Genomic DNA, 23,552 nt, shown 5'->3' with positions numbered 1-23,552 from the left:
CTGGGCCCATGTGGGATGGGCTTCAAATGCCGTGGTGAGAAACTTGCACTTCATGCAAGGGGGAGCCACTGGATGCTTTAAGGCCTGAGTAGGTGAATGACACTATCAGATTTCTGTGTTTTTTTACTCTTCTTTTTCCTGATTACAAGAACAGATCAAGGATGAAAAATGGAAGGAAAGAGATTGAGGATATGGAACCACCTAGAAGAGTGTTGCATGGTCCAAATCAAAGAGAATAAGGACATGATTAGGGCAGTGGTGGGGGACATGGAGCAAGGTGAACACTTTTTTGTAGTGAGCATGAACCTGTTATTTTATTATCAGTCACAGATTTACTCTCCAATGTTGTTGTTCATGTCTCTCCATCTAGGACTCTACTTCAATTTCTGCTATCTGGCATCTGGGCTACTCCAACTGGCAGGGGAGACGGTCTGTGCCAAGCTGGCCTGGTTCCTGTGTGGGTGGTGGAGCTGGGTGGAAGGTCTGGGAGCGATGCTTGCTCACTATAGCGTAAGGGAAGCAACCTACAGCGAACTCACATTGGAGGGTGTATTAGTCAGGGCTCTCTTAGAGGGACAGAATTAAAAGGATGTATATATACAAAGGGGAGTTTATTAAGTATTAACTTTCATGTTCACAAGGTCCCATAATAGGCTGTCTGCAAGTTTGAGGAGCAAAGAGAGCCAGTCCGAGTCCCAAAACTGAAGAACTTGCAGTCTGATGTTTGAGGGCAGGAAGCATCCAGCACGGGAGAAAGATGTAGGGAGGGAAGCTAGGCCAGTCTCTCTTTCCACGTTTTTCTGCCTGCTTTATACTGGAGGCTGATTAGATTGTGCCCACCAGATTAAGGGTGGATCTGCTTTCCCCAGCCCACTGACTCAAATGTTAATCTCTTTTGGCAATACCCTCACAGACACTCCCAGGATCAATACTTTGTATCTTTCAATCGAGTTGACACTCAGTATTAACCATCACAAAGGATAACACAAAATATATGTTTTCATTTGTTGTACAAAAGTAGCCAATGATGTCCAGTTCAGTCGATTCTGGGAACACAATCTTTCCTCTCAAAAATAGCAGAAAATACCAACACCTTCCACCGTTGTATATAAGAACCAGTGAGCCTGGAGCTGGACGGTGTCCATGCAAAGACCGATTGTTTTGAGTCTACTCTCGTGCTGGTAGGGTGTTTGCGAGCAACAGGCCTGTGGTCTAGGACATTATTTCATTTATGGTAGGGGGCTACCGACCACAGTCCCATGACAAGGTCAAGTGAAAGTCATTTGGCCAGGATCTGCTGTCTAATCCTGTGGTAGGCAGAATAATGGCCCTGTCCCTGCAAAGATTCCGATGTCTGAATCCTCAGAATCTGTGAATATGTTACCTTACGTGGCAAAGACATGTATTAGTTTGCTAGGGATACTGTAACAAACTACCACAAACTAGGTGGCTTAAATGACAGAAATGTATTGTGGCATTGTTCTAGATGCTAGAAGTAAGAAAGCAAGTAAGTTCCTCCTGAGGGCTGTGAATAAAAGATCAGTTCCAGGCCTCTCTCCTTGCCTTGGAGATGGCCGTCTTCAACCTGTATCTCTTCATCTCATCTTTCCTCTTTGTATAGGTGCGGGTCCAAGTTTCCCCTTTTTATAAGGATGCCTCATTTTGGATTAGGGCTTACCGTAAGATCTCAACATAACTAATTACAATGGCAGCAACCCTGTTTCCAAATACAGTCCCATTCTGGGGGTTAGGACATCAATATATGAATTGCTGGAGGACATGAGTCAACTCCTAACAAGGGACTTTGCAGAAGATTAAAGTTAGTAACTTTGAGATGGGAAAATTATTCTGAATTATCCTGGAGGGGCCTAATTTAGTCACTTGAGTCCTTAAAAGTAGAGAATCTTTCCCATCTGCAGTCAGGGAGAGAGTGGTGACAATGGGCTGGTCAGAGAAATGCAACATTGCCAGCTTTGAAGATGGAGGAGGGTGCTGGGAGCCAAGAAATGCTGGTAGCCTCAGAGGCTAGAAAAGGCAAGGAAGCAAGTTCTCCCCTGAAGCCCCCAGAAAGGAATCAGATGCCGTGTTCCTAGTTCAGTGGCCTGTGTTGGATATCTGAACTACAGAACTGTAAGATCATACATTTGTGTTGTTTTAAGCCACTAAGTTTGTAGTAATTTGTTATAACAGCCATAGACAACTCCTAATACAAGCTCCCTGAACCACAGCTCCTAAGTTTGCCATGTGATCTCTCATCCCCCTATAAATAATGCTTCTATGCTGGGAGTAAGTCAACACAGAAGTCCCACCCCTGCTGTTACTGGCGGTGAATCCTTATGGTTCTGCAGCAACCTCAATTCTTGCCTCTATAGAAGAAAGAATTTGACCGAGGGGCATGAGGCAGAAGGAGAGACTGAGGCAAGTATTTGAGCAGGAGTGAAAGCTTATTAAAAAGTTTTAGAGGCTGGGCGCTACTAGTAGTTCACGCCTGCAATCCCAGCCCTTTGGGAGGCCGAGGCAGGTGGTGGAACACCTGAGGTCGGGAGTTCGAGACCAGTCTGACCAACATGGAGAAACCCCATCTCTACTAAAAATACAAAATTAGCCAGGCAGGGTGGCACAGGCCTGTAATTCCAGCTACTCTGGAGGCTGAGGCAGGAGAATCTCTTGAACCCGGGAGGCGGAAGTTGCAGTGAGCCAAGATGGTGCCATTGCACTCCAGCCTGGGCAACAAGAGTGAAACTCTGCCTCAAAACAAAACAAAACAAAACAAAACAAAACAAAAAGCTTTAGAGCAGGAAGGAAAGGAAGAGAAGTATACTTGGAAGAGGGCCAACCGGGCAACTTGAAAGACAAGTGTGCAATTTGACCTTTTAACTTGGGATTTTATATGCTGGCAGGCTTCTGGAGTCTTGCGTTCCTTCTCCCCTGACTCCTCCTTTGGGGTGATCTGTCCGCATGCCCAGTGGTCTACCAGCGCCAGGGAGGGGAGCATGCGCAGTGTGTTTACTGGAGTTGCGTGCATGCTCAACTTGAGGTGTTTTTCCCTTACCAGCCAAATGTCACTGAGATCATATACCGGTTAAACTCCACTATTTCTCCTCTTAATGCGCACACTTGAGTTCACTCACTCAACTCCTGAGATCTTATCAGGAAACTGCTGATTATGTTCAGGTTTTTTTTCTCTCTCTATAGGGGGACTGCCTTGCCCTGGCGCCGGCTGCCACCAACAGTTATTTTAGAGAGACAGTGTAACAATTGCCTGACCATCACCTGATAGTCACCTGGAACTCCTGGTGGGGTAGGGAGTCCCTCTCTTGCCCTGTTCATGTCTGATTCGCTACCTACTGTAACACTGCCACAGCCACTCATCAAAACCAAGTCGTATGAAGTGGCAGATTCCTCCTAGGGTGTCTGGCCAGCCGTGACCTGCTCCTTTGGTCACCTCCCCAACTCCAGGATGAGTTTCAAGAGCCACATGTCTATGAGACCCTCCTACCTGGACTTAGCTGACTACAGCAGGAAGGACATGAGATCCAAGCTGGAGCACGCAGCGTCTCTCTCCTGGGATATGGAGCTGAGAGACACTGAGATCAGGAGACAGGAGCTGATTCCTATTAACGACAGGTCTGGAGCGAAGGTCTGTGCATCAGTGCTGTTAAGTTTTGTTTAAGCCAGTTTGTAGTGGGTTTGTGCCACTTGCTAAAGAGCCTGCAGTACTTAAGATTTGCTAAGCCAGGGAGTGCCCTCCGGACCGCGCAGCAGCGGACTGAAGGAGGCAGGAAGGGAAGGAAAGGCCCAGGGCAGGCGCTGCTATCAAAGGGCCCGGCTTGGGAGAAGGCTGCCGCTCCTGGCCAAAACGAGTCTCAGAGGAGTTTCTGAGTTCATTGTCACAATGAAATGCTGTCAAAGGACCCTCTGCTTTTCCTCAGAAACTAATGTTCAATTTCTGGAGGCCTGGTTTTCTTTTAGAAGAGGCAAACTGCACATCTCATTTTAGGTGGTGGCTGGTTCTTGTATCATGGGCATGTTATCGCTTTTTACACAAAAGATTGCAATATGTGCAACTGCTTCTCTGTGCTTTTGTTTTCCATTGTTTTGTTTTGTTTTAACATGTTTGATTTCTTTAAAGCTGTTAAGCCCAAGATTGGAAGCTCTCAGATGATCAGATCTCTGGTGTCAGGATGCAAACACGCTAGTCCCTGCTTAAACAAGGCTCTAGTCTTTTCTTTGTATCTATTGCATCAGCAACTGCTGGAGATAAAAGCAAATGTCTTAGAAGAGCAAGTGTGACATGTGGTACGCTATCAGGAATAAATCTCTACCTGCCAAGCTAGGCTGTAAGGCAATCTGGAACCAGTTACTATACAAACTTGTTTTATTTCAAAACAGAATTACCTGACTTACTTTTCTATTTATTTCTTGTCTTGAATTCTTTTTTTGATATCAAGATGCTACTAATGAAACACAGTGGACCCGAATTTTTAGGTGAATTGAGAGAAAGGGGTTTGTAAAAAGGACTTCAAGGGAAAGAGCCCTCATTTCCTTTAGATTTTGAAAGGATGGTGTTAACAGCAGAGGCTGAAAAAGTACCATGGAAATTTAGCCTGGGAAGGGAATGGAAGGGCAGGGAGAGTGAGAGAAGGAGGTAGGGGAGGGAACTGGTGGTGTTCTGATGCCAAAAACCCCACCCTTAGGAGTTGGCTTAAGGTGTGGCAAATATGCAGTGCGTTATGCACTGATGTGCGCCATGGAATCCCATACCTGTGGGGCTGCTGTGCAGTGTGAGGGGGGCGCTCAGACAAAGGGCACTGGAGAGCAGGACTGTGCCCACGGAACTTGCTCTCAACTGTGCCATACCCAGGCAGGGACTTTGCAAAAGTCCTGAGGTGACTGACAGGTGATGGAGGTAGCTAGTAGCTGCCTGTGTTTACCAGATAGTGCCCCTGGCTTTTCCAGGTGCTGGTGTCTTCCCAGGTGAGAATGCAACATAAAAAAACCATGGAGATTCCAGCTGGCAGGGGAATCCATACATCCTCAGTGCAGGCACAAAGACTGCAGGTAGCAGGCCTGTGGTGAAGGGCCAGCATTTGTATCATGGTCTTGACATTTTCTCACATACTTGGTGGTTTTTTTTTGTCACTGTTTTGTTTTGTTTTTGAGACAGAGTCTCACTGTGTTGCCCCATCTGCAGTGCAGTGGGGCTCACTGTAGCCTCTAGCTCCCAGCTCAAGGGGTCTTCTTGCCTCAGCCTCCCAAGGAGTTGGGACAACAGGCTTATGCCATCACACTCGGCTATTTTTTTTTTTTTAACTTTTTGTAGAGACAATTTTTTGTGTTGCACAGGCTGGTATCAAACTCCTGGACTCAAATGATCCTCCTGCCTCAACTTCCCAAAGTGCTAAGATTACAGGCATGAGCCACAGCACCCAGCCTCTCACACACTTTGATATACATGATCTCATAACACTCTCCACAGAAACCTGGAAAGGAAGCTGCCATTTTTCCCATTCTACACATGAGGATGTGGAGGCTTGGTGGCTGGTTGACCTCCTGAGAGCTCTGAGCTGTTCAGCTGAGGAAGTCAGCTGTTCATCAGACTCTATGGCAAGGGTCTGAAACTCAAGTGCTCAGGGGAGCAATGGAGTCATTTCAGTGACAGCAGCAGCCTGGAGACCATTCATCCCACCCAAAGGGGCAGCCGGCGCTCAGTGCTGGCAGAGTGCTGCCGTCCAAAAATGCAGGCCCAAAGCTGCTAGAGCCTTCTGTTCTTCAAGAGAAACTACAATATAGATTTTTGTGTGAGAGCGCAATTTATTCAAAACAATTTTTTTAAACTTTAAAAAATAAAAACTTTGTGTGACCCCAGACAACATGCCTCACTGCCCCGTCCTGCTTCCCTGCCAGTGTGCAACTCCTGCTGTGGCACATTTCACGTTTATTGGGCACCTGCCATGTCCAGGAACTGTGCCGAGTGCTGGGGGACAGGCACAGTCCCTGTTTGAATGAAGCCTGCCTGCTGCTGCAGGGCTTCAATATCCACCTCCGCTCAGTCAATATCAGTTCGGCTTCTATTCCTGCCCCTGCACTGACTGCTGTGGATGTTTTAAAAAATACCACATGGATGTACAACAATGTGCGCGGACTTAATGCCACTGAATTGTGCAGTTAAAAACAGTGAAAATGGTTAACTTTTACATTATGTATATTTTACCAAAATTAAAAAGTCAGTATACAAAAGATATGTAATTTTTATACTCAAGAAAGATAAAACCTAAATGAGAAGAGAGAACATAGTGCTATCAAGTATTTCAGCTCAATAGATATTTGAGTCCCCATTGTGTATCAAGCACCATCCTAGATGGGCGCATAAAGTTGAGGAAGTTAGCTCCTGTTTCAAAGGCACCTCCTACTCTGATGAGAGCAATGTTGGGAGCAGCCTTGGTTTTTGCGGTTAACAAGAGCTGCCGTTTATGGAATTTGAAATCTCTGCCACGCCCTTAGTAATTGTTTTATGTGCACCGTCAGTCTCACTGGAGCCTCACAGCAAACCTATGGGGCAGATGCTATTATCAACCCCATTTTACAAAGAGGGCAGAAGCTCAGAGAGGTTTAGTAACTTCCCCAAAGTCACGCAGAGTTAATAGGTAGAGAAGCCAGGGTTTGAGCCCAGGTACACTTTACTCTAAACCCCATGGGCAGAAGGATGCAAAGTGCCTTGGTGTAGTCAGCTCAGAGGGGATCAATGTGGGCTTGAGAGACAGGAGCTCTTGAGGAGGCTGGGCCAGAGGAGCTGCAGGACCTGGGTGAAGGCACCACACCTTCAATTCAGGTGAGTCTCCTGTTCCAAATACAGGAGCAGGTTTGCAGAGAAGGCCATCAGTGCTGATTCCTAAAGGATGACAGAGGGACAAAACGGGGAAGGACATTCTGGCCACACAGGACAGGGAAGAGGGGCCCACCGATGTCATTGAGCCCTTGGTGCCCAGAGCTGTGGCTCAGTGAAGGTGATATCACACGATGTAGGTGGACTCTGAGGGAGATGGCAGCTGTGGCTGGGCCCGGGTACCTTCATGGGCTTGGTGGGCCTCAGAAACCTTAGCACAGACACTTCACTGGGAACTGGACTGGAGGAAACTGCCAGGTACCACATGGCTGCTGAATGGGCTAAAATAGAATAATATTGAAATAGTGAGAGAGTAGGCTTTTACGAGAGACTGGAGGTTCTCCCAACATGCACAGTGGAGATGAAGGCTGAGACGGGCAGATGACATGATATTAGAACAAGTCCAGATCATATTTGGCCTTGTCAGCTCCAGACTACAAATGCATATGTACTGTGGACCTGGGGGAGCAGCCTCAACACCGCCTCAGCGGGTAAGAGGCTCCTGGACTAGGTAGAAAGGGGCCAGGGAAAGCTGGCCTGGCTATATGGTGAACTCCGTGAGGTGGGCTGTCAGTCCACAATGCTGTGTCTAGAGAGACCTGGAAAATTCAAGCCTGGTTCGAGAGAGCATGGTCATGCAGAGAGGAGCACGGCTGTGGACATCCAGGAGGGAAGAGGGCAGCCAGGTCAGCTCCCAGCTGGGTTGAATTTGGGGCAACACAGGGAAAGATCCCTGGAGGAGGGGGCCCGCTGGAGCTGGGCAGGTATGTCAGGGCTTACCGGTAACAGAAGCGAAAGTCTAGGAAGCATCTAAGTCACACCTTAGCAGACTGAAGGGGGATTGTAGTGGTGGGAGGCTTCTATGCGGAGGGGTGATGGTCTGGCCCCAAGCTCAGTCCCAGATGGAGCAATGGCAATAAGGCTTGTTTGGGCGCCACCTGCTGGTAGACTGAGGCTACTGCTACCCTGGCTCTGGGCAGGTCCACCTCAAATGGAGGCCAGGAGGGAATTTGTAACAGCACTCGACGGGATTTTTACTATTTTAGTTTTGGTTGAGGCATGAATACAATAAATGCTAAATTCCGAAGGGGCTACTGTGCAGAAATTTCAAAGTAGTATTAAGAACAGGGTAAACACCTTTTAAATTCCTGAACCATTAGGAAAAGGCAAAGAGGATTTGCAAAGAGAATTTTTAAAGTGAGAAGCTGTTAAATCCCATCTCTCCCAGGGTTGGTAGGAGGGGATCTGTGGCAGCGCCCTGCATGAAGTCTGGAGAGAGACTCTAAGGAGAATACTTGGAAAGCTTGGTAAGTTTTTCCTGAATAAAAAGACACTGGACTAAGGTCAGACTTCTGCCTAGAAAATCTGACAGGTAAGAAATGGGCTGTCTGGTTGCCCCAGAAACGGAGTTAAGGGGAGGCGGTTGCTGCTTCAGGCAGAGTTAGTAGAGGCAAAACATGTGCATGTGTGCTTCCAGATGTGCTTGTGCAGAGAGAGAAAGGAGGGCTTTTTTTGTTGTGGTCGTTGTAGTTGTTGCTTTTCAAGGAAATGTCAGGTATTGATGAATATAACCAAGTATAATAAACAAATGCCACAAGATATGCAATATTATATTTGTGAAAGTGATTGTCCCTATTTTATTTTTTTAAAATAAAACTCCCAATTAAAATTCAAACAGCTCAACAATATACGTTAGCAGAGAACGAATTTCCCCTTAATTGTATTCCCCACGCTGACCTTTAAGGCCTTTTTCAGCATTAATACGCGCCATCTGCTTTCTAGAGCCCATTCTGCTTTGCAGCCAGCAGGTGGCAGCGCACCACTGCTTTAGGGGGACCCAGAAAGGAAGTGGGTTTGGGAGGCAAGTCCCACAGAGCAAAGAGCTTTGAAAAATGGTTTTCATTAAAAACAACTTTTAAGTTTTCTAAAACAATGTCAGGAAAACCCTGTGATTTTGCTTTTGACCTGTTTAGAACTGGTCAGTTCCAACCGCTGTGCTCTAGGTGAGACATTATTGCCCCTGAGCTCTGAGCTTTTGCAAGCAAGAAAAATGTTTTAGAAAACAAAGGGGGTGTACTGGTTCCTGTGACTGAAAAGTCCAGAGGTCTGTTCTGTGGGGAGGGAGATCCCATTTTGATCCCATTTGATTCATCCCATCGTCAGGGCCTCAAACCGTTTTTCTGATGTTTTCTGCTTTCCATGGGCCAGCTTTGTCCTAGGCCTGCCTTCCCTCATGATGGAAAATAGCTGCAGCAGTTCCTGGCCTCACATCTGCACATTTCACTTTCCAGAGCCCCCAGAAAAATGTTGCCGTGAGTCTCAGTGGCCTGAATGGAATCACTTGACCACTCATTTTTTGTTTTTGGTTTTTTTGAGACGCTGTCACTCAGGCTGGAGTTGGAGTGCAGTGGCACGATCTCAGCTCACTGCAACCTCTGCCTCCCGGGTTCAAGAGATTCTCCTGCCTCGGCCTCCTGAGTAGCTGGGATTACAGGTGCGCGCTATCATGCCCAGCTAATTTTTGTATTTTTAGTAGAGACGGGGTTTTGCCATGTTGGCCAGGCTGGTCTTGAGCTTCTGACCTCAGGTGATCCACCTGCCTAGGCCTCCAAAAGTGCTGGGATTACAGGCATGAGCCACTGCACCTGGCCACTTGACCATTTTTAAAGCAAATACTATGACCAGAGGGATACTGTTGTGCTCATTCACTTGAGCCTAAGCCTCATCCCCAATGGGTGCAGTAAAGTGTCCCCCATGCATACATGGGCTGTGTGGGGTGAGGGAATACCCGGATAATTAAGGACAGTTACCACAGGGTGAGGGGTAGATATTTGGTGGCACATGTGGAATGTCATTGTGAACCTGTTGCCCTCGGTCTCTAGGAAGCCCTGTTGTTCACTAAGGAAGTGGTAAACCCAAGTGTCACTCAGGGAAGCCAGTTGAACATCTTTCAGGTCGGTCCACTCCAATCCATCCTCTCCCAGTCAGCCCCCAAGTGTCTGCACATTTGCACAGTTCCTCTGCTGAAAACCCTACTGGTGGCTCCCATTATCCAAGCTAAAGTCCTGTTCCATTCAGGAACATAAGCCCTGCACCCTGGCTCCTGGTCTCTCTGGCCTCATCACTCTCCCCTCTCTCTGGCACCTTAGCCCCCATCCACACTGATCTGCTCGTTCATTCTCTCTACTCTTACCTGAAGGGTCTTTTCATTTTTCGCTCCTAGATTTACTTCTCTTCCCCTTTCAAACTTAGCTCAAGTGTCACCAACTCCTGGAGAGCACCTTCCACACATACCCCAGGACTGGCTTGGTGCCCTTGCCCTTTGCTTCCCCACAACCCCGTGAATACCCAAAGCACGGCTCTAACCACACTGTGTTGATACGATGTTCACCGTGTGCCTCCCTCTACTAAATCATGAGGTTCTTAGTGGCACAGGACTGTGGTAGGTTGGTAGATGCTCCAGGAGTGTCACGGAACTGCTGGAATACGTCCTCAGTCCTCCCTTATGCAGCACAGAGCTGCATTGTCTGCATTTGGCTCTGGGAGGCAGGTAGTGGATTTTGCCTCTCAAGAACAGAACTCCCTCAGTCAACTGTCTTTCCCCTGGACCTCATGATTCATTGGCCTGAGTGATGCTATAGGGTCCTTTCCAGTCTTAAAGTGTATGATTCTCACTGGCAGTAGCATTGGAGAAACTGAAGAAGAGAGCAGGTGCTACTGAACTAAGGTGGTGCCTCCCTGAGGGCCTTGCTCTATAGGAAGTCAAATCGGACCATGAGGAAACAGCCCCAATTTTGGATCTACTGGATTCCTAGTGAATCATATAACTACTACTCATGGTGTGTAACCTCTCCCCTCAAAAGACATTTTCATTCTTCAGAGATTTCTAATTTTTTTTTCTTCTGGCTTCCTGGTTGACCTGCCAGGGTAGAAAGGACCCAGTGTTCTTTGTGTACACACACACACACAAAGAATATATGTATATATTCATATATATGTGTATATATACATATAGATAGTGTATGTGTGTGCACGTGTGCATGTGCGTGTGTATGGTGTTGTGTGTCTTTTTTAAGAGACGGGGTTCTCTGTTGCCCTGGCTGGTCTCGAACTCCTGGCCTAAAGTGATCTTCCCACATCAGTCTCCTGAGCAGCTGGGATTACAGGCATGCACCACCAAACCCAGCAGACCCAGTATTCTTTGAGTGAGCAGAGAGGTCAATGGAGTTGGGCCATTCGGAATGACATTACCATGATTGATAAACACAGCTCACAGTTTCTGAGTGCTCACTTTGTTAGCTATCATTTTTAACAATAATACATGCATTAAATCATTCAGTGTTTACAACATCCTACAAGGTAGGCAACAATATCATCCCCATTTTACAAACAAGGAAATGGATACAGAAAATTTAAATTTCTTACCTGAGGCCATGAAGCTAGTCAGTGACAGGGACAGGATTCAAATGCAGGTCTCTGGCTTCCATACAACCACTCTCCTTTACTGCTAATCTTATCCAGGCTATGGAGGAAGGATGAGGGAGAGAGGCCAGTTTGGAAAGGGGTATCCAACCTCATGGGACTCATTCTACCATCGCTACTGCAGCAGCTAGCCCCCGAGACAAAACCTAGTTCAGTTCTATCCCAGGAGTCTTTAAATCATAAGTACAATTATTGTATGTAAAATGCTTGCTATTAATTTATCACATTGTAGATCTCAGAACACATCCCAAGCCTTACTTCATTAGAGACTGACAATGGCTCTGTGACATAGTTGTATTGGCTTCATTTTACAGGAGGAGGGGCTAAGGCAAGGCTAAGTGACCACCCAAGGCCCCAAATAGATAGACAGAGAGCTAGAACTTGCTCCTGTGTCACCTGCCTATGGATTCAGGACCAACATCACACAATCGCTTCCTTTGCAGGTGAGGGCCTCTGGATTTCGGGAGTCTCCAGGGAAATGGCTCTAGGGTATCTCATTCTTACTTACTCTTCCATTCCCCATCTCCCGCAGACAACACTCAGATAGTTGCTTCCCCAGTTCACAGCCCCTGCTCAGAGGGCAAGGCAGGTCTGAGGATGGAGACACCTGCCCTCAGGACTGGGGCAACTTTGCACATCTATCCGCCCCCCAACCCATGCCCATGTCCATTCTCTCAAACATACCCTTACCCTTTTGCCTAGAAATGTTTAAAGCTCTATAGTTTATGCCTCCGAAGTCAGTAGGGGGCCTTGGATGGTGACCAAGTCTTCTCCCCATCATCTGCACAGGGCAGGGCTTGTTGCTTTCAAGGGCCGTGGCTCCCTGTGCCCTTCAGAGTCCTTCTTGGGTCTGTGGACTTTCAGTGACATTAGAACCTGAAGCGCTGTCCAAAGCCAGATCCAGACATCACCACCTTTTCCAGGGTCCATCAAGGACTCCTTAGAGGTGGCTTTGGGGTGGAAAGAAGCATGAAGGTCCTGCTTCCAGTTTTCCTTTTAAGAAGCAGACATTGATACAGTCATTCAAAGTGCTAAGGGAAGCACACTCTCAGAAAAAAAAAAAATCCCTATTTACTTTACCAGAATCCCTGAGGCCCCAGCAAATAGCTCCTCTAAGTAAACCCAATAATCATCACTTTTTTACACAGAGACTTAGGCTGTAGAAGGAAGTTCAATGGAGTGGGCCGTTTGGAAAGGCATTGTTATGTCTAGTAAGGACAGCTCATATTTTTTGAGAACTCACTTTGTTAGCTAAGACGTATTGAGCTCTTACTAGTGCAAGCTATCATTTTAGCTTTTAGTTATGTAATAGATATATACACCATTCACTATTCATCACATCCTATGAGGTAGGCAACACTATAATGCCCATTTCATAGACCAAAAAAAAACTTAAAGAAAGGTTCGATATCTTGCCTAAGGTTTTGAAGGTAAACGGTAGCATGAATAAGACAAGCCAGGGGTTAAAATCAATCCCTGTTCCATCCGCAGGCTCCCCAAGCAGGTGGACATTCACCCATTCATCTCAAGTGCTTGCTGTATGCCTGGTAAGTGCCGAATTCAGGTCATACAAAGACAATAAGGCCTAGGCCGAGCATCACCACCCTTTCCGGGTCCATCAAGGACTCCTTAGAGATGGCATTGGGGAGGAAGGAAGCATGACGATCCTGCTTCCAGTCTTCCTTTTAAGGAGCAGACATTGATATTTAGCCATTCAAAGTGCTAAGGGAAGCACACTCCAGAAGTTCAATGCCCAATAGTGAAGACAGATCTGTAAGTTATAGTACAGTGAAATAAGTGCTGAGAGAGAGGTAGGTGGGAAGTGTGTAGGAATGAAATGGGGAGTTCACTGATTGCAGGACTTTCTTGAACCAAAGTTTGCCCCGCCTCTCCCCCCTACAAAAAAAAGATGTCCTTCCTAGGGAACTGCTCAATGATGCATAGACTTGCTGGGCCCCCTTAGGCAGGGAGGGTGGCACATTCACCAGATAGCTGGATCACCCCCCAGACTCCCAGTCATGGGCCAAATATCCAATCGACCCTTTCTGTGGAGATTCAATGTTGAGTGATGGGAAAAATGGGGAAATTGCCAGGAATCTTTCATGACAGCGTAAGTCCAACTTGCTGGGCTCTCTTAAAATGCGTGCCGTGGCTTTCCGATGTTTTCCATATGTCACAGAATTTATGAGTCTGATCTCACAGAGCAGCCAGAAAGCTCAGAGGCAATTGATGATGTATGTGGACCGTCTGGCTCCTCTGAGAAAGGATTCAATTCTGTCTCTTAAAGTGATTTAATCCTAAATCTTAGGCTGGAACAAATAGAAAATGCAAAGCTGTTTTCCTTGTTTAAGGATTTTGTATTCTTTGATAGTTTCAAAACAATCATGTAGAGAAAAAAAACATATCTTAACAAATATATCATACTGGAAAGTGTAGATGCTTTGACAAATTACAAAGCCAACCAAGTCAGATACTTCCTTGTCAACTTTTGCTTCCAGCTGGCAAGCATTTAAAATAATATTCCAAGGAGGTTTAACATTCATGATTACATTGTTTGATTATTGCACTTTCTAGATAATGGTTTTTCAAAATTGTATCTTGCAGCTAAAAATTAAATAGCGACTTCTGGGCATGCATGACATTCTTTAATAAAATGAGACCCAATGTAATATTCTCAGAGGCTGAGCAGTAATATAGAAGAGATTTACTGTAGTCCAAATGAGTGAGATCACTGATCCTGTAGGATTCCTATTATTTTCTCAAGCTAAACTCCAGAGAATGCTGGGAATGGAGCCACAGACTCTGTTCATGTCTAGCAGGATCCTAGATGGGCTTTCCTTTCCTACGTGGGTATCTAAAGAATTCCTGGGGTCTTTGGGCTGTGGAAAAATGCCTTTTAGGAGAAAGCTATGGACAAAGTTGTTTATTTGTGTCCACTGTTGGACACAATTACAATTTGTGTCCACCAACAGTGGTAAGTTTGGGCACAATAGTAGGTCTGATAGGCTTTTCCATCTGGAATATTTATTCAATAAGAAAATCATTTACAAATGTGGTAGAAAGTATGGAGCTGGCTGGATTCCCAGAGTGAAAACGTCCTGGGTGGTGTGTGCATCCTGTGTTCGTGCATCAGAACACAGAGGACAGAGGCACCTGGGGATGGACTCCATGGAGTGTTGGCAGCATGCTGACTCACTGGGCTTGCCTACCCTCAGGCGAGGCTGGGCTAAGCATGGCAAGAAACAACTGCAAAACCTTAGTGGCTTAACACAATAAAAGCTATTCTTCATTTACACGAGGTCCCATGTGAATGTCACAGGTCAGGCAACTTTAAGTCATGAGTTCAGGGGTTCAGTTCCTGACATGGCATGTGGTTCTGACTTCTCAGAGTCCTTTGCTCCAGGAACACAGCTGGCAAAGAGAGGGACCACAAAAGAGCTTGCAGGGCATTTTAGGGGCCAAGCCTTGAAGTAGTATACATGCTCTGCCCACATTTGATAGAACCTAGTCATGCTGCCCCTCCTAACTGCAAGGAGGCTGGGAACAGAGGAGCCTGTGGTCTCAGTGAACACCAGCAGTCTCTGCTACACACAGTAGGGACCCATTTCTGCTGGGGACAATTTTAAAGCTCAAAGATCGATTTTCATACTTTCTAGAGATTTTTCTCTTCCATTTACCAGGCCTTTTGTTTTCTATGTCCAGCATCATTAAATCAGGGCCCCTTTAGCACAGGTGTCCTGCGTGATTCACCTCCTGCCCAGAGCCACAGGACAACCCTGTACAGTAGGATAGGAATGCATGAGGGGCAGCCTCTTCATTTGTCAAGAAATGGATACTAATAATGCAAGAAATGCAACAACATAAGCAGCAAGAGTTCTGTAAAGGGAGCTAACTAATAAGGAAGTCAAAGCCACCCTATTATTCTGTGGAAACACAAATAAGCCCAGAGGATATGGCATAACTTGAGTTGTGGGTTAATCTTAAGTTTTCTGACCATTATTTATGATTATTTGTCACTAAAGATCTGTTGTACTAAGTCATTTTAGAAAAAGTTATAATAGCTAAGTGTGGTGGCTCACACCTGTAATCCTAACAGTTTGGGAGGCCAAGACTGGCTGATCTCTTGAGCCCAGGAGTTCACGACCAGCCTGGAGAACATGATGAGACCCTGTTTACACAAAAACTACAAAAATTAGCAGGGCATGGTGGCATGCACCTGTAGTCCCAGCTACTCAGGAGGCTTGAAGTGGGAGGACTGCCTGAGGTGGGGGAAGTCGAGGCTGCAGTGAGCTGTGGTCGTGCCACTGTCCCCAGCCTGAGTGACAGAGTGAGACTCTGTCTCAAAAAAAAGAAGAGAGAGAAAGTTATAATAATGAACTCTGCTAAGCTTAAGGGAAAATACAGATATTTCTCTTTGTTATTTTGGGTCCTTACATTTTCATTCGAAAGAATTTTGTTACTAGAGATCTTGAAGCAGAGGCTACAAAGAGGAAGTGTGTGTGCATGTGTTTTCACACTTGTGCTGTATACTGGTAACTGTGAAAGTCCAACGTCCAACTCCTTTTGTAGTTTCAAGTATGCTATGATAATGGCACTCTTATTTGTGTACTTGGGGCTTTAGTAAGGTACTCCCTCACCTCACCCTGCTTCCCTGAGAACCAGAAATAAGACTGCCCTTTGAAAGCCAAACAACATGATCAATATCGGAAAGAAGCAAAGTTTCTTGATGAAGGCAAAATGGCTCCAGGGCCTCTAAAACTCCACTAGCAATCCAGGGAAGAGGTAACGTACATAAAAGAAGAACATGCCCATTAGAAGAAAAGCTAGTCAGCTTTGGCAGCCTAGAGGAAGAAGAAGTACCAGGGCATGTGCTAGTGGCATAAGCAAAGTGCATTGAATCCCAGTGCAAAGGAATTGTGACTAGATCCCAGAGGTTGTGGGAAATCAGGGAAGAGAATCCCACCCTATTGAGGTCATTGTTCTGGTCCCTACTTAATTACTGATTCTTAATTATAAATGGTTATCATATATGCTCATATATAAGATGAGGATTTTGTTTTTAAGCCTCCCTTGGTAAAGAGGAAGTAGCCTTACTTTTAAGACTTCAATAATGTTTTCCTGAGAATGCTCTCTTGATTACTTTATTGTGAATAGCAAAGTGCCATTTGGGGAAGATTCACTTAAAGGAGGTTAAAGGAGGTCAAACTCAACAAACGGAGTCACTCCCTCTCATTGGCAAAAGTATCCTTAGTGTGAAGATGAATGTGGAGGGGTAAGGCCAATTGAATTCCAGTCTTCTAGCCCCAGTTAGTTCTGTCGCTAAATGGAAGGACTGAGTGGTATTAGTTTTATTTCACTAAATGTTCAAGTCATCTAACTCTTCTTTGTCTGATGATACACTTCCCCAGGAGTCTTCTGATCATGACTTGGAGTGGGCTTCAGGAAAATAATGTGCTGGTCATGTAGACTTTGGAGCATTTCAGCCCCTTTGACAGTTACTTCTCATTGCTAATTAGTACCCTGGCATAGTGCTTTTATCCTTCAATCTCACTACTTAGCTAATCGGTCTCTCTCAGAAAAGTGGATCTACTCTTGATATGCTGTCTAAGTTCTGAATCTGCAAGGCTGAAGTCCAACATAGCCCATGGACAATTTGCAAAGGCCATGAAGTCCACCAGTCAAGGCTTCCCAGCAGACGGGCTGCTGATCTTGTTCTTCAAGAAAACTTTCTGGCTTGTTGGATGCGTGAAAAGAGAGCTAATTTTTTCTATTGTCATATAATCTGAAATTTTCTATCTCAAATTGCAAGATTCCAATTTTCATCTCTGCACAGCTTCAGGTTGCTTCTCTTTTGTGCCCTGAAAATGAATTTTGCAAGTAATACCCAAAAGTTCTATGTTACTGACAATTTGGGGAGCAACAAATATGTCAGTACTTACTAGCAATTCCCAAACATCACAGAACACTCAACATGAAGTGTGTATAAGAGCTAAGCTGATGCCAACTATGCCCTCAAGATCTGAAGACAACGTCTGAAGCCAATAAGATTGACAAACAATACTTTCTCATTTTGGCTTCAACCCCCCTCCCCAAGTTCCTTAGGGAGTCCATTTCTTGGCAGGCACTTCTGTAAGGTACTTCTTAAGCTTTAAGGGATGCTTGAGTTTGCTACCAGTTTTTGTTATTGTTGTTATTGTTTGACAACTCTATTCTAGAAATGTTAGGTTGGCTTTCTCTAAGGGAGGCTTATTTAGAACATGGATTTTAAATACAAACCGAAAACATCAGGAGCCACTGACTACATGAGAACTTGGGAAATGGGAAAGCTTCCTTGGAATTGGGAAAGCTTCCCCTGCAGGAAAGCAGAGGTCTGCATCTGTAATGGAATAAACTAAGTGGGTAATTCTGGTGGACTGCTTCTAACTCTCTGGAACACGCTCGCATGGTACCCTGGCCTCTCTTTCATAAATTTTCACCATGGTTGTAGTCGATTATGTAATTATTGGGTTAATGTCTAAATTCCTGCTACATTTTAGGTTCCAAGAAGGTAGGCTTTTCCCCCTCTGAAAACTCAGCATCTACTACAGTGCCTTGCACATGGAAGATGTTTAGTAAAGATTAGATGAACATATGATACACCATCCAAGGGACTAGGTTTTTTATCTTGGAGCCACTAATGCCTAGCAGAATGCCTGGCAGGAACTCAGTCATCAGTTGTAAAAGCAAGGAAGGAAGGAAAGAAAGAAGGAAGGGAGGGAGGGGTCCTCTCCATCCCATGGACTCAATGTAGTTGGACTTGAGGTTTCCTGATGTCATCAAAAGGCAAATCCCCTTCTGTTAGCAAAAGATATGAAAAATAAACAGAATGCCATCTAATTTAATTTGAGCACCAAAGAAAGTGACTAACGAGGCATTTCTGTATTTGGGTAGGAGGAGAATACTCTAAGTGCTACCTGGAAATGGCTTTAGTTACTTTGGTGACTGTTATAGTCTTGTGAGAATAATCTCCTCTTAATAAGGACAATTACTTAGATTTATTACTCCTCCGTGGTCTTGTTAAAGATCTAAGAAGAATCCTATTTAAATGAAAAGGACAATAGGAGCTTTTTAATAGAGAGCAAGGTTTAATTAAAACTCCAGCATAGGATTGGTACCTCTGTGGCTAAGCAGAAAAACTAGGTTAAAAAAGAAAAAGAGGAGTAAATAAACAATGGCACTTACTTTACCTGCTTTTCGGGGGGAAAAGTCCATTTTCAATGAAAAGTCTCAAAAGAGAATGTGTATTCAGGTTACACAAAATATCCCTTTTGTGAGGATGGCCTTTTGGAATCTAGTCCTCCTTCCTCATTCAATGAAAAATCCTTTAGACTTGAGATAATGAGCTTCCTGACCTGCTGGGAGCCCGATTCAAGAGGGAGAATTGGGATGACTGATGGGAATCGCTGGAACAGTATGCAGTGGTACTTAAAAAGTACTTGATAATGTTCCTAGCAATAAATAGGAACCCAGAATACTCCCAAGGAAATGCATTACTCCGGAGAGTCCCAACCCACAAGTAGAAGTGCAGGATTCTTTCTGCTTGAGTAATAATAACAGGAGCTGTTTAGAAGTCCCAAAAGCTCTGGCCCTGGAGAACTGTCATTAAAAAGAATTAATATTACATAAACCCCCAAAACAACAATGCAGAATGAAAGCAAGCAAGTGGAATCACATGTCGGATGGATGGCTGCTAAGTGAAGGGTGTGCGCTGTGGCCAAGAGGCAGCGAGTGTCTTGGCTGCCTGATGGAGCTGGTGCTTCTAAGTTGGAGTGGTGCATATAAATACAGCTGTCTGTTTGTAGCATTTTTCTTTTCTAAATAAATAACCAACAACAGTCAGATGGATGCATTTTGGGTGACAGTGGCACATGGGAACTCATGTTATCTAATCTAAGCTAGAAATATTTCCACATTAAATTATATTATTGAAAACGATGCAGGAGCAACCATGGGGTGGGATAGGGCTAGAGGGGCTCTTGCTTGGCTTCTGGGGTATGTTCTGACTTTATGTCACCCTAGTGGTCAACAAATGTCATACCAAGAACAGATGAGCACTAAATGAATCTCCTCTTGTGATGATTATAACAAGGCTGTAAAATGGAAAATAGTAAATATAACTCATCCTTATTAAGACTCACTGGTATTTGTTTCCAGCTAAAGCTCCTAACAAGAGAGTAAATAATTCTTGGTCTCCTGTGATTGCTAATTAAAATGCAATAAATTATGGAATCAATTTAAATTCTGGATCAGCTCTACAGTGGGTTCAATAAACCTCCTAAATTTTATTTTCCCCATGGGGTTCCTTTTCCTTGAGGTAGGGAGGTATGTGTGCATGGCCTCTAGTTTGTTTGATTTTTAATTGCTCCAGCAGCTTCTTTCAGGGCAAATGGCCAATAGTGGGACAAATCCCAAAATCCTGGCATGCATTTTCCTGGCTCCAGGTTACCTTGGACAAGACCAGCACAAGACTTGGAGTTGCTGCCCAAAGATGTTCATGGTAGTGGCCTTGGCAACACAACTTTAGAACAACCAAATAGTGTGGGGTCCCTACAGCCTTGTCAAGAACAATGGGGACCAGGTATTCCCTTTCACACAGTGTATGAAGGAAGAGTGTTTGTCAGTGAGGTCTGTAGGAAGCCACTGACATACACGCATGTGTGTATTTGGAGGCTATTTTAGGTCTAGTAGGCTCTACAAGAAAAAAAAAATTCTAAGAAATATTCCCTGAGGAGGCCATTATATACACTAATTAAGGAAACTTAGAAAGCCAATACCTATTTAGTAAGATGGACACCTGAAACAGAAGCAGCTTTCCAGGCCCTAAAGAAGGCCCTAACCCAAGTCCCAGTGTTAAGCTTGTCAACAGGGCAAGACTTTTCTTTATATGTCACAGAAAAAACAGGAATAACTCTAGGAGTCCTTACACAAGTCCGAGGGATGATGAGCTTGCAAGCTGTGGCATACCTAAGTCAGGAAATTGATGTGGTGGGAAAGGGTCAGCCTCATTGTTTACAGGTAGTGGTGGCAGTAGCAGTCTTAGTATCTGAAACAGTTAAAATGATACAGGGAAGAGATCTTACTGTGTGGACATCTAATGATGTGAATGGCATACTCACTGCTAAAGAAGACTTGTGGCTGTCAGACAACCGTTTACTTAAATATCAGGCTCTATTACTTGAAGGGCCAGTGCTGCAACTGCACACTTGTGCAACTCTTAACCCAGCCACATTTCTTCCAGACAATGAAGAAAAGATAGAACATAACTGTCAATAAGTAATTACTCAAACCTACACCGCTCGAGGGGACCTTCTAGAGGTTCCCTTGACTGATCCTGACCTCAACTTGTATACTGATGAAAGTTCCTTTGTAGAAAAAGGACTTCAGAAAGTGGGGTATGCAGTGGTCAGTGATAATGGAGTACTTGAAAGTAATCCCCTCATTCCAGGAACTAGTGCTCAGCTGGCAGAACTAATAGCCCTCACTCAGGCACTAGAATTAGGAGAAGGAAAAAGGGTAAATATATATACAGACGCTAAGTATGCTTACCTAGTCCTCCATGCCCATGCAGCAATAAGGAGGGAAAGGGAATTCCTAACTTCCGAGGGAACACCTATCACACATCAGGAAGCCATTAGGTGTTGCGGGAAGTCAGGGACCCCGAGCAGAGGGACCAGCTGAAGCTGCGGCAGAAGAACATAAATTATGAAGATTTCATGGTCATTTATTAGTTCCCCAAATTAATACTTTCATAATTTCTTATGCCTATCTTTACTGCAATCTCTGAACATAAATTGTGAAGATTTCATGGACCCTTATCACTTCCCCAATCAATACACTTGTGATTTCCTATGCCTGTGTTTACTGTAATCTCTTAATCCTGTCATCTTCGTAAGCTGAGGAGGATGCATGTCCCCTCAGGACCCTTTGATGATTGCGTTAACTGCACAAATTGGTTTGTAGAGCATGTGTGCTTGAACAATATGAAATCTGGGCGCCTTGAAAAAAGAACAGGATAACAGCAGTGTTCAGGGAACAAGGGAGATGGCCTTGGACTCTGATGCCAGTGAGGCGGATGGAACAGAGCTGTATTTCTCTTCTTTCAAAAGCAAATAGGAGAAATATTGCTGAATCCTTTTTCTCAGCAAGGAACATCGCTGAGAAAGAGAATGTGCCCCTGAGGGTAGGCCTATGAATGGCCCCCATGGAGGCCGCTGTCTTTTATAGTTGAAGCTGAAGGAGTGAAATAAGCCCCAGTCTCCTGTAGCACTCCCAGGCTTATTAGGACAAGGAAATTCCTGCCTAATAAATTTTGGTCAGACAGGTTGTCTGCTCTCAAACCCTGTCTCCTGATAAGATGTAATCAATGACAATGCATGCCTGAAACTTCATTAGCAATTTTAATTTCACCCCGTCCTTGGTCCTGTGATCTTGCCCTGCCTCCATTTGCTTTGTAATACTTTAGTACCTTGTGAAGCATGTGATCTCTGTGACCCACACCCTATTCGTACACTCCCTCCCCTTTTGAAAATCGCTAATAAAAACTTGCTGGTTTTACAGCTCAGGGAGCATCATGGAACCTGCTGACATGTGATGTCTCCCCCAGACACCCAGCTTTAAAATTTTTCTCTCTTGTACTCTTTCCCTTTATTTCTCAGACCAGCTAATGCTTAGTGAAGTAGAAAAGAATTCACGTTAAATATTGGGGGTGGGGTTTTCCCTGATAATTAGGAGATTATTATTGGCAGTACAGAAACCGAAAAATGTGGCAGTCTTATGCTGCTGGGGTCATCAGAAAGGACACTTTGGGAGGCCGAGGTGGGCAGATCACGAAGTCAGGAGATCAAGACCATCCTGGCTAATAGAGTGAAACCTTGTCTGTACCAAAAAAATAAAACTAGCCAGGCATGGTTGTGGGCATCTATAGTCCCAGCTACTCGGAAGGCTGAGGCAGGAGAATGGCGTGAACCCGGGAGGTAGAGCTTGCAGTGAGCCGAGATTGTGCAACTGCACTCCAGCCTGGTGACAGAGCGAGACTTTGTCTCAAAAAAAAAAAAAAAAAAAGAAAGTAAAGGAAAGGGAAATAAAAGGGGACTGCCAAGTGGATATTAAAGCAAAAAGAACCACAAGACAGGACGCTCCATTAGAAATGCTTATAGAAAGACCCCTAGTATGGAATAATCCCTTCTGAGAAACCAAGCCCCAATACTCAGCAGAAGAAATAAAATGGGGAACCTCATGAGGACATAGTTTCCTCCCCTCAGGTTGGCTAGCCACCAAAGAAGGGAAAATACTTTCACCAGCAGTTACCCAATGAAAATTACTTAAAACCCTTCACCAAACCTTTCACTTAAGCATTGATAGCACCCATCAGATGGTCAAATCATTATTTACTGGACCAGGCCTTTTCAAAACTATCAAGCAGACAGTCAGGGCCTGTGAAGTGTGCCAAAAAAAAAAAAAAAAAAAAAAAAAATCCCCTGCACTTTAGGCCATACATTTCGATCCCTCTATCTTTAACCTCCTTGTTAAGTTTGTCTCTTCCAGAATCAAAGCTGTAAAGCTACAAATCATTCTTCAAATGGAGCCCCAGATGCAGTACATGACTAAAATCTACCGCAGACCCCTGGACTGGCCTGCTAGCCCATGCTCTGATGTTGATGACATCAAGGCACCCTCCTGAGGAAATCTCAACTGCACAACCCCTACTACTCCCCAATTCAGCAGGAAGCAGTTAGAGTGGTCATCGGCCAACCTCCCCAACAGTGCTTGGGTTTTCCTGTTGAGAGTGGGTACTGAGAGACAGGACTAGCTGGATTTCCTAGGCCAACTAAGAATCCCTAAGCCTAGCTGGGAAGGCAAACACATCCACCTTTAAACATGGGGATTGCAACTTAGCTCACACCTGATCAATCAGGTAGTAAAGAGAGCTCACTAAAATGTGAATTAGGCAAAAACAAGAGGTAAAGAAATAGCCAATCATCTATCGCCTGAGAGCACAGTGGGAGGGACAATGATTGGGATATAAACCCAGGCATTCAAGCCAGCAACAGCTACCCTCTTTGGGTCTCCACGCTTTGTATGGGAGCTCTGTTTTCACTCTATTAAATCTTGCAACTGCAAAAAAAAAAAAAAAAAAAAAAAAAAA

At 44.8% G+C, this 23,552-nt stretch overlaps 1 protein-coding gene across 1 annotated transcript in view; it reads right to left on the bottom strand.

The window, feature by feature from the left end:
- Positions 1–6,823: 6,823 nt before the first annotated feature.
- The window catches only part of LOC111528091 (probable ATP-dependent DNA helicase HFM1), a 187,990-nt gene continuing 171,261 nt past the window's right edge, over positions 6,824–23,552 (bottom strand). Inside the window, 2 exon segments of the mRNA XM_031935750.1 lie at positions 6,824–6,892; positions 7,070–7,167. Of these exon segments, the coding sequence (XP_031791610.1) occupies positions 6,824–6,892; positions 7,070–7,167 (167 nt within the window).

This window comes from Piliocolobus tephrosceles, chromosome 1, assembly GCF_002776525.5.
Source record: "Piliocolobus tephrosceles isolate RC106 chromosome 1, ASM277652v3, whole genome shotgun sequence".
In the NCBI taxonomy this organism is placed as follows: Eukaryota; Metazoa; Chordata; class Mammalia; order Primates; family Cercopithecidae; genus Piliocolobus; species Piliocolobus tephrosceles.
Note: the sequence above shows the minus strand (reverse complement) of the source record. Positions and strands in the feature narration are given on the sequence as shown.